This window comes from Emydura macquarii, unplaced genomic scaffold (genome assembly GCF_026122565.2).
Source record: "Emydura macquarii macquarii isolate MOO-44397 ecotype Brisbane River unplaced genomic scaffold, CSIRO-AGI_Emac_v2 contig_1790, whole genome shotgun sequence".
NCBI classification, from domain to species: Eukaryota; Metazoa; Chordata; order Testudines; family Chelidae; genus Emydura; species Emydura macquarii.
In genome coordinates, this window is record NW_027131927.1 from 22,392,627 (window position 1) to 22,409,045 (window position 16,419).

Consider the following 16,419-nt stretch of genomic DNA (forward strand, 5'->3'; position numbering starts at 1 on the left):
TTTGCAACAAATTTAACAATTTGGGACAAATTTAACAAAAACAATTCTGAAGATAAGTTATAACTAATCAGACTGGCATGCACAGAATAATACCCATTGCTCTAGTTCTATGATGTGAATGACCTTATAAGATAAGTAGTGCTAAAAGATAGGAATATAATTAATACCAGTCAACATGGTTTAATGGAAAACAGGCCTTCTCAAACAGACTTGATTTCAGTATTTCAGGAGAACACAAGTTTTGTTGATAAAGGTAATTGTGTAAATGTAACATACTTAAGACTTGTATAGGCTGTTTGATTTAAAGCAAAGGCTAAGCGGATTAAGAACTTGCCAATTGCCAGATCTAAAAGCAGTCATCAATGCGAATCATCATCAAAAGGGGGTGTTTCTAATGGAGCTCTGCCGGGATCAGTATTAGGCTTGCACTTTTTAATATTTTCACCAATGATTTGGAAGTAGAAAATCACTGCTGATAAAATTTGAGGATGACAAATGTTGGCAGAAAATAACCACAAGGTCAGAGCACTCACACAAAGAGATCTGAATCACTTGGTAAGCTGGGCCCATTCGAACAAAATGTGTTTTAATACAGCTAAATGAAGTTATACATCAAGGAATGCAGTCCATGTCTACAGAATAGGGGACTTTTTCAGAGTCACTACTTTCCATGATACTGACTTAGGGGTCATAGCGGACAAGCAATTCAACATGAGTTCCCAGTGTGATGTTGTGACAAAAAGGGCAACTGCAATCCTTGGAAGCATAAACAGGGAAGTAATGAGTAGGAATGGGGAGGTGATTTTACCTCTGTATCTGGTATTGATGAGACTGATAATGGAATGTTACATATAGTTCTGATGTCCACATTTTAAGAAGGATGTTGAAAAATTGGAGAGAGTGCAGAAGAGAACTACAAAAATGATTCGAGGGCTGGAGAAAATGCCTTACTGTGAGATTTAAAGAGCTCAGAGTTTAGCTTATCAGAAGAAAGGTTGAGAGGTGACTTGATTAAAAGGGAAGAAAGTTTCCTTAAGGGGAGAAAATACTAGATACTAAAGGGCTCTAATCCAGTGGAGAAAGGCATAACAAAAACCAGTAGCTGAAAGCTGCACCCTGACATATTCAAACAGGAAATAAAGCATCACTTTTTAACAGTGAGGATGATTAATCATTGGAAGAAATTACCAAGGGAAGTGATGGATTCTTCATCTTTTGATGTTTTCAATGTGAGATCGGATGCCTTTATGGAAAATACACTTTAACTAAGCACAAGTTATGCACTGGTCAAACAAAAGTTATGGGGGTCAGTACAGGGATAAATTTAGGTGAAATGTAATGGCCTGTGGTCAGATTAGATAAACTCATGGTTCCTGCTGACTGTAAACTCCACAAATGTATGGATTTAGGATGTAACACAAGTTTTTGCTGCCATAAGTACAGAATGAGTGCATTATTCACAAGAAATAGAATCAGGAATGTGAGTCGTACAAGTCATCCCAAACAAGAGAGAATAATTTTTTTACCCCATGCCATCACATTTCATTTATGCCACACGTGCATCTTATTTTGTTTGTCTTTTATTGCTAAATACCTGTTTGTGTAATGGTTTGTATCCTGGTTTGAGAAACATATGCCAGTTTGTGAGGCAGAGGTTTTGGTGTGATTTATCTACCAATAAGTGCTATAAGTTTATATGCAGAATACACACATCTGAAGTTTGTTATTAAGGGTACAAAACACACAAGACTGAATAACTTGTGTAGAAGGTAACAGATCAATTTTTCCAATATTTTTTAATAATATATCTTCACATTTATTCTTACCCAAGTGATTTTGCCAGCATTTTAAACTTGCTTCTTCAATAAAAGGCCTTGCTACAACTATATCCACATGGCCACGGTCATTGACAGGTAGTGTCACTTTGAATACCTCTTCTAAAACCTGTTTCTTACTGTGAATCAGCTCTGTCCATACTCTGTTGATGGCTTTTAAAAGAAGCTGCCGACCTAAACAGATAAAAATATCATAAATAGTTAATTTTCCACTATATTTTGGCAGTAAGAATTAATGAACTGAGTGAATAATTCATACAAAAAATGTCTGACAAAGAAAGCTTTGTTTTCCCCAGATGTGGCATATCTGTGACCAGACAGCCTTTTCCTCAAATTCTTTGAAAGCATTTTTGACAAGTTTTCTCCTTCCATGGATTGATCATGTCCAAGTAGTATCATTCCAGTTGTGTTGATTTAGTTGTGTTTTTTCAGATAAATCACACGGCAATGCTTTTGTTTCCTTATTGAATGAGTGAGCCAACAAGTCCACTGCAAATACACTGACGTGTTTATTCAAAAATTGGTTCCCAAAAATTCTTGCACATGCAAATTTGACATTCACATTCATTTGCTAACCTTGAGCTCATAAATGTTTCTGAGAAGCATACACAAATAGAGCACAAACACAGCCAAAGAAAATTCATGTAAAAACTCAGAAAATTATTTACAATATTTGTTCAGAGCATTCAATGCCTATAATCAATCTGGGGTTAGTCTTGCTTTCTGAATTGTCTTCCTCACCACGGTAACTATTCTACTTAATTTTATACTTTTATCTACTCCTCAAACTGGCACCCAAGTAAGTGAGTTAGCTTATATTTTCAGACTGTAGCAGTAGAACCCCAGTTTTATTAGTAATGATACAATGTTCTAGCTGAAGGCCCCGTCTGTATTTTGCCTATGAAAGCTACCAATGAAGAATACTGAGCTGCTATATCAATAGTAGTGAGACTGGAATTAGATGAGCTCCCAGGCTTTCTTCATTGGTATTACATCTCACCACCATTATTCTGTGTTATTGAGCATTTTGTGCCCTGGAGATATTCCAGGGCATAAGAAAGATGAAAAAGAAGAATCATTAAGGACTTAAACGCCTCCCATTTTAAAATAATGCCTTGAGTGATATGGACCCAAGAATATCTGGAAAGGGTTTGGTTAACTGGGAAGAGACAGGACAGGGATGGGTTGGAGGGGACAGGGCAGAAGTGGTCACTCCCCTTTGGAATATGGAATGGAGCCCAAGATTCCAGAGTCTCACCATTCCTTTGCTGTCAGCAAAGAACTATGAAACCCACTGGCAAACCCATTACTGTTATCAGCTACTCCAATAGCTCAAGTGGCACAGGTCTATGTGGTGGATATAAATGTTCCAACACTGCTGAAGAAGCATGTGGATGTCATTGTGATGCCACTTGACTGAATTTGTATTTTCAGTTTTTGCTTTTTAAAAAAGATAGCAAATTACACAAAAAACCTCTAGATTAAAAGAACTTTATTAAGTTTGCAACACCAAGCACCCAAATGTTAGGAAATGCCATAATTAAAAGTGCCTGTGCAACCTTAATTCAACCCCTTTGTGCATAAGCACTTTGATATAGTCTTTGATTACATGATCATGTACTATTTTTTCCATAGAACCCCAGCCTCTTTCAATGCACAGTATGGACTTGCTCTAGAGAGGAATGAGGATTGTGTAGTAAAGGAGGATATTGTCTATAGGTCCCCTACCTCATTTGTTGCAGAAGTTGAAAGATGTGTAGAGGAGGCGGCAAGGGATTGCAGAAAGAAAAAGAATAACCTCCGGGGCAAGGCAGCTGAATACTGCTCTGGACAACTAGATTCTATCCCTGCTTCTGACACTGAGTTCCAATGTGATACTATACAAGCAACTTGCACCAAACTTTTCACAGATGATCACTAATTGTGTTTCTCATTTTCTCAATGCCTGACTTGAGACCTTGGGGTCTGATGTGCTGAGCACTCAAAACGGCAATGGAAGCTGTGTTTTGAACATATGGAAGTCAGGTTCTAGGTGTGTTAAAAGGAGCATCAAAATTAATGGCTACTTCTGACCTTTGTCTCTCTGTGCCTCAGCTCCCGATCCTGTAAAAGAGGGATAAAACCTCTTAGACTCATAAGGGTGTTGTGAAAAAGAAAGGTTACTTACCTTATGGTAACTGAAGTTCTTCGAGTTTTGTGATTCCTATGGGATTCAATGTGGGTGTGCATATGCTCCTGCACTCAGAATAGGAAACTCTTCAATATCAGCGCCCATTGATCCATACCTGTCGCTCCTCATGCTTTCAGCCGAGGACATAGAAAGTGGTGCAGACTGACCACCTTTCCAGTTCTGACTATACTGTGAATCATGTGATGACCTGAGCGGAGGGCAAGGAGCATGGGTCATGAATACTCATAGGGACCATAGCGCTTGAAGAATTCCAGTTACTGTAAGGTAAGCAACTTTTCTTTTTTTTGATTGCTGGTCCCACAGGGAGTCACTGTGGGTAACTCTCAAGCAGTAATTGTTGAGAAGCAAGGTGCAAGGAAGTATGCTGTACCACAGAATGGGGGCTCACTGTGATGAAGGAGACACCCCCAGCCAAAGCTTGGACTAGAGCATAATGTCTGGTGAAGGTGCATACGGAGCCCCAACTAGCTGCTCTGCATATCTCTGAGAGGGGGATTTCCTGTAAGGAGGCTATTGATGATGCTTTGTCTCTCACAGAATGGGCCTTTACAATTTGAGGAGGAAGGGCTTTCATAAGATCATAGCAAAGGATGATGCAGGAGCTAGTTCACTTAGATATCCTTTGGGAAGAGAGAGTTTTCAAACAGCAACAAACAAGCTTGGGGACTTCTGAAAGGGAGCCATTCTATGTAGTTAGAAGACTAGTGCCCTGAACACATTCAGGGAATGGAGCCTTGATTCTTCCATGTTGTGGTGATACAGTGAAACTCAGAAGCCACTTTAGGTAGGAACTTTGGATGTAGTAAGAAAGCAAGCTTGTCCTTATGAAAAACTGCAAAAGATAAGTCTACCATAAGGGTCCCAAGCTCTCCAACCTTTCTAGCAGAGGTAACTGCTGTCAAGAAGGCAATTTTCAAAGAAGGGTGAAGGAGGGAGCAGGAGTCCAAGGGTTCAAATGATGGTCTCATAAGAGCAGAGAGGATGCGATTCAGATCCCAGACAGGGACTGGTTTTGCAACTGGAGGGAATGTCCTTATGATGCCCTTCAGAAACTCTGCAGTAGTAGGGCAAGTAAAGACTGAGTAGCCCTCCACCGAGGGATGGGAAGTGCTGATGGCTGCCAAATGTATATGTGAGAAGCTGATTGATAAGCCGGTCATCTTGAGTGGGAGAAGACACTCCAGAATGACAGGAATGCCCAGTGCCGCTGCGTGAAAGCGATGCTACTCATCCCACTTTGCAGAGTAGCATTTCCACATAAAGGGTTTCCTGCTATTATTGAAGATGAACTGAATTCCCTGATAACATGCGCTCTCTATCTTGTAGTCCATCAACAATGATGCTGTCAGATGTAGGGATGTTCAGTTGTGACGTTCCCTCATTCTGGGAAAGCAGGCTCCAGAATGATGGTAGGTAGATACATAGGTGAGAGGCTAGCTATAATACAGTGGTGAACCAGATTTGCCTCAGCCACCACGACTCTATAAGGGTCACTGTCTAGTGTGCTCTTCCTGAGTACACAAGGAAGCGAAGGTATAGGAGGGAAGGCACACATCAGTGGTTCTGACCATTACACCAAGAAGGTATCCCCTCTGGAAATCAGGCTGTGGGTTTCCCAGAAGCAGTACACCAGGTGCCTTTTGTTGTCTTGGGTTGCAAGAAATCCCAAGATGGGACCATTCATTGCTGGAAGATGTTCTGTGCTATTGATGGATGATGTTCCCACTTGTGGTCTGTGTGTAAAAGCTGCTAAGGCTGTCTGCAAGTGAACTCATCATCCCTGAGATGTTTACTGCTTAGAGGGTGAGTTCATGCATGATGCAGCAATTCCAGAGGTGAACCACTTCTCTGCATGAAAGTGAAAAGGATGAGGCTGTTCCTCCTCTCCCTGGTACCAGCATTGCCAGGGTGAGGACCTTCTCCAGCAGGATTGATTCCAAGAGAATCAGAGATTCCAGGTGTACATATATAGGTAAGTCCTCCAGAAAAGAATAGCAAGGACTTCTCTTGGTGAGCTGCCTGTTGTCTGGACCTTTGATACCATCTTGGAGGTGGCAGATCTGTGTGTGGGCAGTACTGTCAGAACAGGAGGAGAATGATCCCTTCTGATCTTACCAGAGTTCTTAACAGTCCTTCACTATGTGGTTTCAGGGTATTAGAAGCTCTCAACACCATTGACACCACCTTTTGTCTACAAGAGCTGGACACGCCCATTCTAGGGCACAGAGTCTTGGGCAGTGTCAGAGAAAAGGGCGAGGCAGACCTCTTTTTCGAGGATCCATCAGTGGATTTGTCCCTCTTCTTGCATTTGGCCTTATACTCCACATGCTTCTGCACATCTTCTGCTGGAAACCTTATGCTTGGTGGAAGACCCCAAACTACTGGTACAGGACATTACTCAGAGGCTCCGGATTGGTGGAAGGGAAGAGGGAGGGCCCAGGATCCATGCAAGATCTTATGGAGAGCTCCATAAAGCATTTTCAAAGCTTAAGTTCACAAAACTGCTTGGTACGTGGAGAGAAGTGTGGTAGATGCCACCTCAAGAGGATGAGACACTCCCTGAGGCAATACAGGCCAGTACTGCATGGGTTCTCACTGGGAAGACCTGGGGGGTGGAGCAGGTGAGGCCAGGCTTAAAGCCTGGTACTTAGGGCACAATAGGTACCCAAAAACAAATGGGAGATAAGGGGAGGTAGCACTAGAACTAAACTAAACTAACAACCCAAGCTAAACTATTATTTATCATATTTACACATTCTCTGCAGGAGTAATGAAGAAGAAAAGAACAGACACAGGAGGTTCCAACCAGACCGTGAGCCATAGGAAAGGAAGTGGAGAGGTGGCTGGTCCATGCCATCCTTTATGCCTTGGGCTGAAAGCATGAGGAGGAGCAAAGTGTAGGCATAGACCAACGGACACTGCTTTTGAAGAGTTTCTGGTCCTAGGCACACACAAACCCACAGTGAATCCCATAGGGACCAGTACTTATACAAGAATTAATGTTTGTGAAACACTCAGATGCTATGCAATTAGCACCTTAGAAAAAAGCCCGTGAGGAAATCAATAATTTTGTCTTCTGAGAAAGGTTTGAATAATGTGCAGTAAATAAGGCCTAGGGCCGCACACTGAACAATGAGGAAAAACAAAATAGTGAATAGCTGCTCATTCACTGAGCACTGTCCATTCTGTTCACTGAATTAGGCTGGGGTCCTGTGGAAAAAGTAGTATGGGGTCATGTAATCAAAGGCTACCATAATGCATATGCAAAAGGGGACGGAATTTAGGTTGCACATGAAACTTTAAATTCTGGCATTTCCCAACGTTTAAGTGTTTGACTTTGAAATAATGTTCTTTTAACATAGTTTTTGTGTATCTTTATATAACCTTTGTGAAACTAGAAATGCTCACCTCACTGAATCTTTTCCTCTAAGGGTTGATTCTGACAAACTGATCCAGGTGAACACTAAGGAGGGTGCAGAACAAGAATGTGGTGGCCTCTCTCTGACTTAGCTAAGGATTGACTGTGAACTTAACTTTTATATTGATATTCTTGATTACTATAACTGCTACTTTCATATCTTCCTATTTTGCCTGTTTCTTTTCTTCATGCATCATTAGGGGCTTTTTATTCTTTTCTCCTTCATGCTTCTATTGCATCCTAGCTACTCTCTTTAGTGCTTTTCAATATCCATCAGTGATAGTCCCAGTTTCCCTCTCTAGACCAAGTTGGTAGCTAATTTCCAGTGAGTGACAGATCCTGCTGTTTTCATGAATTATATGCTTAATCCTAGTTATTTCTTACCTCTGTTTACCAAGAGCTATCTGACATACTCAAAACTATCTGTTCATATTGGACTCAGTGTATAGAAACAAATTATGCTTCGAATTAGTACTGTTAACATTTTTAACGCCCTTTATACCTGTATCAGAAAGGGACTGAAATGTTCTTACTGTTTTGATAAACAGATAACTGACCCTGGATGCTTCCCAATATTGTTGTGAAGTATGCTCTGTTTTTGATATATTTAGCATCTCAGATCACAACCTTCCCTTCCCACCAACATCCCCCACCAAAAAAGGGAAAAAGATTGGTGGTGAGAAAGGGAAGGAGAAAAATGAGAACATTTTAAGAAGCTAGTGATATTAACATAAATCTAAGATTTAGCTGCCTTTTTTTTTTATTACCTTCACTAGCATCTTGATTGTAGACTCCATCTGGTTCTATGTCAGAGGGGATCATAATGTGCCAAGTGGTCATCCTGGCTTCCGCTTCCAGTCCAAACCCATCAACACTGCTACAATGAATTTAGAATGAATAGAAGCAGACAGGGTTTAAGAACTGAAGTGGTTAATCTTTCTGTGGTATCATCAACCCAAATTAACGCGTACTGTTACAGGAGCAAAGACATGCTTTTGGTCCTTTTTGTTTTGGTGGTGTACAGCCTCACTTGGAGCTGCGATTTTGTGAAGAAGGGCAGGTATTTCTACTAAAGTTAATGGGTAAAAATAGGACAGAACTTGTACAATTCAAATTAACGACAGTGTCATAAATGGGAAGCATTAGATTTCCAATGGTATTAACACACAAGAGACTTTGGATAAAATACAAAGAACAAACCAGGGAAAAAAATTCACTGGAAGAATATGAAAATCCAGGAAATTCAGGTTGGTGCTCCTGACCTTTACAAGACAGTGCATGACACATTATTTGGTCAAGCATTTGCCAGACTATGGATCATCATTTATTTATGACTGTTTGGGGAGGAGGGGGAGAGAAGGTGATACAGGAAAGAGGCTATTTATGCTGCCTGGTCTAGAGAACTGATTTAATGCCTGATTATATTTAATTGACGTATACCCAGATGACTCCTCCGCAGTCATCATTGAGTACAACGGATAGCCAAATATGCCCAGATGCTAAGGCAATGAGTGCACAATAAATAATTAAATTACAAAATAATTCTAGTCCTTTTTTCCTTGTAACTCACATCCCGCTTTGATTATCAACCACACTTATTATTACAACTATTTCACTATTATTGTTTTCTGACATTTGCTAGCAATATCTTGCAGATATTTTACACTATTAAAGTGTAATAAAGCTGATGAACAAGGTATATTCATGTACCAATAGCTTAATATAGCTGTGCAAAAGGAGATAGGATTATACCCCTCAGATCCCCAAACCATGATTTGGGGACTTCACTAACTCAGTCATAGATTACGGGTCAATTACAGGAGTGGGTGGGTGAGGTTCTAAAGTCTCCATTGTGCAGGAGGTCAGACTAGATGATCATAATGGTCCCTTCTGACCTTAAAGTCTATAAGTCTACTACTCAACTGTAATTTTGTTTCAAGATGAACCATTTCAGTAAGCTTGCATTTTACTGGCATCAAACATGATATAAAGAGATCCACAATTTTGCCAACTGTTGGTGATTCATCAGACACAGCCATAGCTGAGAGAGGAAGAAGAAACACTGTTCAAGACTGACTCCAGTATGATGAATTTAAGTGTGAGGCACTTACTTTCCCATATGCAGATTAATCAAGCAGTGAGCTAGACAGCAGATGAACTCCTGATCATGGTTCCCGGGTCCCAGAATTAGGTTTCTGTTTATTGTAAGGACCCTTAGAGAATCAAGGAGAGCTACTTGCTGAGGGACAGTTTTCTGTGCCCTTGAGAACTGATACAAGATGGTCCTATTCAGGCAGTGATAAACAGCATCCAGTGATAATCCCTGAGATCGTCTTTTTGACTGATGGAAAGTACAAAACAATTAGTATCATATCAGACAGTGAAATCTCCACACAAACAAACTCACCTACGCTGATTTTTTTCAAAAAACTTTCATTTTACTAAAATACTCTTTGTACTGATTAATTCTCCTGCTCAACGCCAATATATATTAATATATTTCACCTGCCTTGAAATGAGAACTGAAATCATAAAGGTAAAGGGACTAATGAGAGTTTTGTTTTATGGTAACTTCTATAAATACTTTTCTCTTTTACTGAAATGCTGTCTTCTAATTTCCACAGCAAAGCTTTTCAACAAGATTCAGTGGAAGAGGAGGAATCTTTGAACTCATTTTACTATAGAAATCCTCCCGCAAATTCATACCAGTTTTAAATCTAGTTAATCTAAAAGCAGGTTTAATTAATCCAGTTATAAAAATGGTGCCTATCATAAGAGCGGTATTTATGCTACAGCAATGGTTTTAAGTTTGAATTACTGGGAAAATATCCCCAGAATAGACAAGATCACTCTTCATCAGGCACTCAGACACCAGACAGATGAGTACAGTATAAATACTTAGACAGATACATAAGTCAGCACCACTATCAAAATATTGTATCACATCAGAACACTGACCCATTTCATGCAAACACCAATAGGTCATGCTATGAAGGGGCAGACTCAAAAAGGAAAAAAAGAAAAAGGCTGAGGAAAAAAAGATCCCTATATATTTCTAAAGACAGAGTACTAACATGAAAACTTACAATGCACGTTTAGTCTTCTCTACTTATTTGGTGTGAAAATGTCTAAGTACTATGTACGCAAACCTGCAAATGCTTTGGTATGTCAAAGTCTAATACATTTCTCTGGAATTTTCACACACTAAGGGCTTGCAAAATGGCACTCTAAGATTGTGCAGTTCTTCAGTGATATGACTACACAGTCTGCTAAATAATCTGTGGAAGGCCCAAGCTGTTGGGGATGAAGGGGGAAATCTTGTCCTGGGTTGTTTCCATTCATTTAGGCATTTATAGCATAATCATGTTTATCATCATCACACTGCTAAAGAGAAAGATAAGGTGGACAGCTGTCTCTTTGTCCATGCTTGCTGGTAAACTACGCTAGTCTGTGAGTTGCAAGACTGAACGAGGCTCACTAAGAAGGAAAACTAAAAACTGGACCTTCCTGCTTATGTTATATTAGCTAAAAAAGCTCTGCAGGCTGAGGAACTTCAAGTTTCCTCCAAAATATTAATCTAACTTCCATTGTAAAATGTGCATACTATTTAAAAACAGCTCTCTTACAAAAAACACTACACCTTGGAATCTCCAGTAGATGAAATTATTAAAAAAACCCATGTAAAGGTAACGGTTTATTTAGATATTTACAAGCTATAATTGCATGTCCAGCCAATGCTCTGGGTGACCTCATTAATTAAACAAATATGCTATCTTTGGGGTTGGGACCACTCTTTTGTTCTGTGTTTGTACAGCACCTATCACAGTGGAGTCCTGGACTATGAATAGGGCTCCTAAGCCACGTAGTTATTCTACTACTACAAAAAACCTGTTACCTGTGCAATGAGCCGAATTATGAAGTCTACAAGAAGTTTGGATTCCTTGTTGAACATGCCCTGCCAAAGCTTATCCACCACACGCTGTGTGAAATAAAACACATTATTCACCAGCACCTGGTAACTGCCTCCACTTGTAATAGGCAGAGATGCATCTTCACCTAAATTATAAAAGAAAACAAAATTATTTAAACAGCAGAAACACCCTTGTCCAACCACCCACTTGTGTCCCACATGTCCAATAACTTTCTAAAGACTAATTTCTTTATTCAGCTACGTGGACAAAGTCTTACTGTCATCTGAATGAAACGTTATCTGAAATTGTTAGTCAAACAAAAGGAGCTAAATGAAAGGTATTTTATTAGCCTAAAATGAATTGTAACAGTTACAATTTGAAGTGGGCACCTAAGGTATATTTTTAATCACTGGCCAAAACAAGGAAGGAAAAAAACCAATGCCATATGCGCTTATTAAAAGATGTGTTAATATTTCTTAGGTAGCAAGACAGGCAAGGACATTTGATTTGTGTATATTTGAACGTATTTTCAGTGGCTTTAGTCCACGACTGGGATCTCTCTAAGAGGACAGAATAGAGCCACACAAATACAATTCCCCATGCTTGTGCCTCAGTTCATGAAGTAAGTCAATAGCATTATCTTTTGTATCAAAGTTATGCGTCAGATACAAGAGAACAGTCATGGACAGTTGGTTTTTGTTCACCTTCTGAAGCACATTGGCCAATGAGATCAGCACAGTATCCATGCCATACCCAAGTCTAAAACTAGACTAAAAAGAGTCAAGGAAATCTGAGGCCTCCAGACAATTGCCTCACCACAACCTCCCCAATAACATTTTTCCAGAGAAGGAAATTTAGGTAGGACAATAGTTGGTGAGATAGAAGGTCTCCATGCTTAAGGAACTATCTATCATTTGAGAATTCCTGCATATTCATCTCCCATGGGAAGGCACTAAATCTCCATGAATGATGCACCTCTATATTCCTCTGCTAATTTTCTCTCTCACACATACACAGCACCTAGCACTGGGGACCCATAATTAGTACTGTAATACTAACCACCACCAAGTTAATTTGATACATCAAGTTTGTAATAGGAAGATGTATCTATATTTTGTCTAATGCCCTATGGTGTGTATATTCATCTGTTAACATGAATCTCTGTACTGAGGCCACACTTCATTTGCACATAAACTAACAAACTGATAAAAAATAAAGAACATCTACATCCATAATACATGCTTGTATGAGTTTCTTCCTCAGGACAGGAATAGCAATTCCATGTCCGAGTTCATCAGCAACAAAAAGCTAGAGTGAATTAGCTTTCTCAGCAGGATGTACATCTGCTGACACAGTTTCTGACAAGGAATAAAATTCAGAGATGAATGTATGTAAGGAGCTGGGGACTTTCAGATGGAGTGTGCTATTTACTAGAAACTGTTGTAGATTATAATATAGGTATTGTTCATATTAAACCAGTGCTAAACAGAACCATTTCTAAACAAATAACAGATCTTAGTTTACAACAATGGTCCAAGTCCCCACTGTCTCTCATGCATTCAGATGCTAAGCATGGCCCTTGTCACAAGCTCTGCTAGCAGCCAGCCAAGATGGCAGATTCTTGTTTCCTTAGGACTAGTTAGAAGCTAGATCTTATGCTGCTGCTTAGTGGAGTAGAAGGAAACAAGGATTCCCCCCTGCTTCTGCAACTGCACGAGGCTGGCTGTAACTGCTGTTCTGACAAGTAGGGGAATATAGTGGCAGTGCCTCAAACTGTTTCCCCCCAGAAGCAACTGAGTGTGAAGTAGATGAAGCCATGGCTCTGATCTCCACCCCAATGGAGATGTTCAGGTACACTGGATGGGGAGAGGAGCATGCTACTCCCTTCAAATGGGTTTGGTAAATTACTTCCCCCGAAAAGCAAGTGTGAGCCCTGAAGGGATGGTGCTTGTCTGAGTCACAGTCCGTTCCAGTGCATGCCCACAGCAGCAGGTTTGTGCACTGTTCCTTACTGTGGGCTCTGTGCGCATAGCACAATCTAGTCCTTTGTAAATACACAGTGATTTTTAAAAACACAGATGGTATCTTGATCCCCACTGGCCCTCAAATGGTAAAAACTGAGGGTCAGTAGGAGTTTGATGCCAGTTGTCTTTATTTATTTTAATACAGAACTTATTCTGAGACGCTGTAACAAGCTGACAGTGTTTGCCTCCAACTCTCCACCACTAACAGGCATTGATCTTGCTGGGAAGCATTAAGTATGTTGTGTTCGCTCACTAGTGCAGTTGACTTGTTATCCTCCCATTTATAAAGGAAATGAGAATATTCCTCAAGCAGACAGCTAGAATTTAGAACAGACAAGTCTTGAAGAAAGGACTCTTGGGGCAACCAAGCCTGGGGAGAAGGTTTCAACTGAAGTAACAAAAATTCTGGCCATGGAGGAGGGACTGGGGAATAGGGCAAGGTGAGCATTCCTATGGAATTCAACTGACAAGCATGAAGCCAAACGTTCCCTCCTTGCAGAGCCATCTCACTGATCATCTGACATTCCTTGGTCAGCCCTTCATACTGCCATACAGATTACAAGCTTTTCAGAGAAAGAACAGTGTCTTATTGTGTTTGCTCAGCACCCTTCACAATAAGTCTCTAATCACAAAGGGTACTCTTGTCTGCTGCAGTAACAAACAAAATAATAATAGATGGGGAAGGAAAGAGGGCTTACTCTTAGGAATCCAAGCCCCATCCACCACTAAAACTGGGGAGGAAGGGCCAAGTCCTCTGTTGACGAGAAAAGGGGCATGAATGATGGTGCAGTACAGGGATGACAAAATTCAGTCCCATTTCCTCTAGCCTCCTTTCTCAGACAAATTTATTTTGGTTCATAATTGTAAAACATGCTTCACATGTATAACACTCCTTGAACTCCTAACGGTTCACAGATTGCGCATGATAGAGATTTGCTGTCACGAGTGTAGGGAAAATAATATATCCCCTTACACATCAAAGGATCAAAAGATACAGAAGAAGAACCTATCTTAAGGAAAGGGGGCAGAAGAAATTAAAAACAAAATCACCAAAAACTGACATAGGATCCTTTCTCTATTGCCAAAGCCTATGTGCATTAATAAGTTTAAATGAAATAATAAATTACCCAATAAAACATCAGCTGCAAGTAAGTGGTCCATCACACTGTCCAAAATGTAAGTCTGAAACTCTTTCTGCTGTGTCCTTGTTGATCTCTCAGGGGAAGCCTTCAAAACATAATCATCAGTCAGAGATAGTTGCTTTAAGAAAACAGCCATGGTACAGAAAGTGATCCCATATGCTGACAACTCTGGTTACTCCATGTGAATTTTCACCTTGTTATGTACATGAAATCTCAGCAAGTTATCCATTATTTATTTTGTTATAAATACAAACATCTAATGTTCTGGAACACATACGATTGGGACCAGTACTGCATTGGCTAGAGAGGGACTGGATGACCTTTCCCCCATTTTTGACTTCTTAGCCTCTTGGAGCACATTTAACCAACTGCAACCTTCCTTACAGCTACAGCAGTGGCTTTAATTTAATCTTAAGGTTGCAGTTCATTGCAGGGGTTGCACAGTATAATTTCATACTACAAACAGTAAGTGTTATTTTAATTTCCATAAGGCAGATTTCTGTTTTGCCAACTTATTTTTTCTGTAATAGAAAATACTAAAATATTAACAAATTTGTTAACATATTTTTAATGGAAAAAAACAGTTAGGCTATTATTTCCTTAGCTCACACTGGCACCCACTAATGTACATCACACTTAAAGTAACTATTTGAATGAATGTATAAATGCACAAGACTTTTTTTAAAATTTCAGTTAGCAGCTTTGGAATAGCTACACAAAGACAAACTTCTGAAGCCCACACAGAGATACCATGAAGGTTATGGAAAGTGATACTGTGTGCAAGGCATCCTTTTTCTATCTGCTCTTCAAGAAGAAACAGTTTTATTACAGTACATTGTTAATCCTACCTAGCTCAATGTTCTCTTCAGTGTTCTCTTCCTTCTCTCTCTGTTGGTGGACCCCAACAGGGGTAACATCAATACCCCTTCTTCTTCCCCTCCTCCCCCCACTCTGCACTTCTGAGTGAGCTCATCATCTTAAATAATCCATTAGCACCTACATATTGATGCCTTTTAAATATACCTCTCCATGCTTGACTGGGACTGTATCTCTCTCAAGTTCTTTCATGTTATTTTTAAGCTTCAAGGTATTAAACAATGGAAAGCCAAATTTTTTTTTAAAAAAAAATATGAGCACATAAGTGTCTCTAAACTCCATTCGTTGATGTTAAATGACAATTTAAAACCATGATAGAAATCAACAGTCGAAACATTTATACAACCTCCAAAAGCAGCCAGGTGACAGCATACAAAAAAAAAAAGTTTCATATGAAGTTTATACTGTAATAAGAGCAGGAAAAAAAAGTCCTACCTCTAGCAGAAGGTCTATTAGAGGAGTCTGCTTGCTAGCTGGTGTAAGACAGAGGTTATCGATTATCAGCACACGCATGAAGTCAAACACAAACTTCTTGGCAGGATGGTTGGTTAGGTAGGTCTTGGAGCCAACATTGCAGTACTCTGATTGGCTCCTGTTCATGCCAGTGTCAGCTGCAAACACTCTGAATTCTTCAGCTGGGGATCCAACTTCATCATCAAGATCGGTGACCTATGGAAAAAAAGAAATCAATGTGTTAAAACTCTATAGCTTTGCCATTATTTCCTTAACTGCTATTGGTTTTGTTCCATATTATTTTATGTTAGAGTTAATTATTTACTCTGTAATTCTGTTGCTCTGAAGATACCTTTTAGAAAGACAGCCATTCCTAGGTGTGAAACAGGATGAATTCCCTAGTTCTCATTTAAAAAATACACTGTTATGCACAATTATACCAAAACTATATGAGCAATATAAGGAGATTCCTAATAATTAATTTTAAATTCAATCTAAAAGAGGCATTACAGTTTAGAAGAATTTTTTCCCCCATCAAATTCATTAATGGATACAAAATTGTCTTCTTT

The 16,419-nt window shown here is 39.7% G+C and overlaps 1 protein-coding gene across 10 annotated transcripts in view; it reads right to left on the reverse strand.

Moving 5' to 3' along the window:
• The window catches only part of WDFY3 (WD repeat and FYVE domain containing 3), a 325,380-nt gene that overhangs the window by 70,659 nt on the left and 238,302 nt on the right, over positions 1–16,419 (reverse strand). For 8 of the 10 annotated variants that reach the window (XM_067557105.1, XM_067557104.1, XM_067557103.1 and 5 more), the window contains 6 exons: positions 15,833–16,066; positions 14,507–14,606; positions 11,340–11,500; positions 9,556–9,785; positions 8,212–8,321; positions 1,827–2,009 (listed from right to left, as the gene is read on the reverse strand). In XM_067557105.1, the coding sequence (XP_067413206.1) occupies positions 1,827–2,009; positions 8,212–8,321; positions 9,556–9,785; positions 11,340–11,500; positions 14,507–14,606; positions 15,833–16,066 (1,018 nt within the window). The remainder of the gene's footprint in view (positions 1–1,826; positions 2,010–8,211; positions 8,322–9,555; positions 9,786–11,339; positions 11,501–14,506; positions 14,607–15,832; positions 16,067–16,419) is intronic. The other 2 variants (XM_067557102.1, XM_067557099.1) reach the window with 1 other exon arrangement.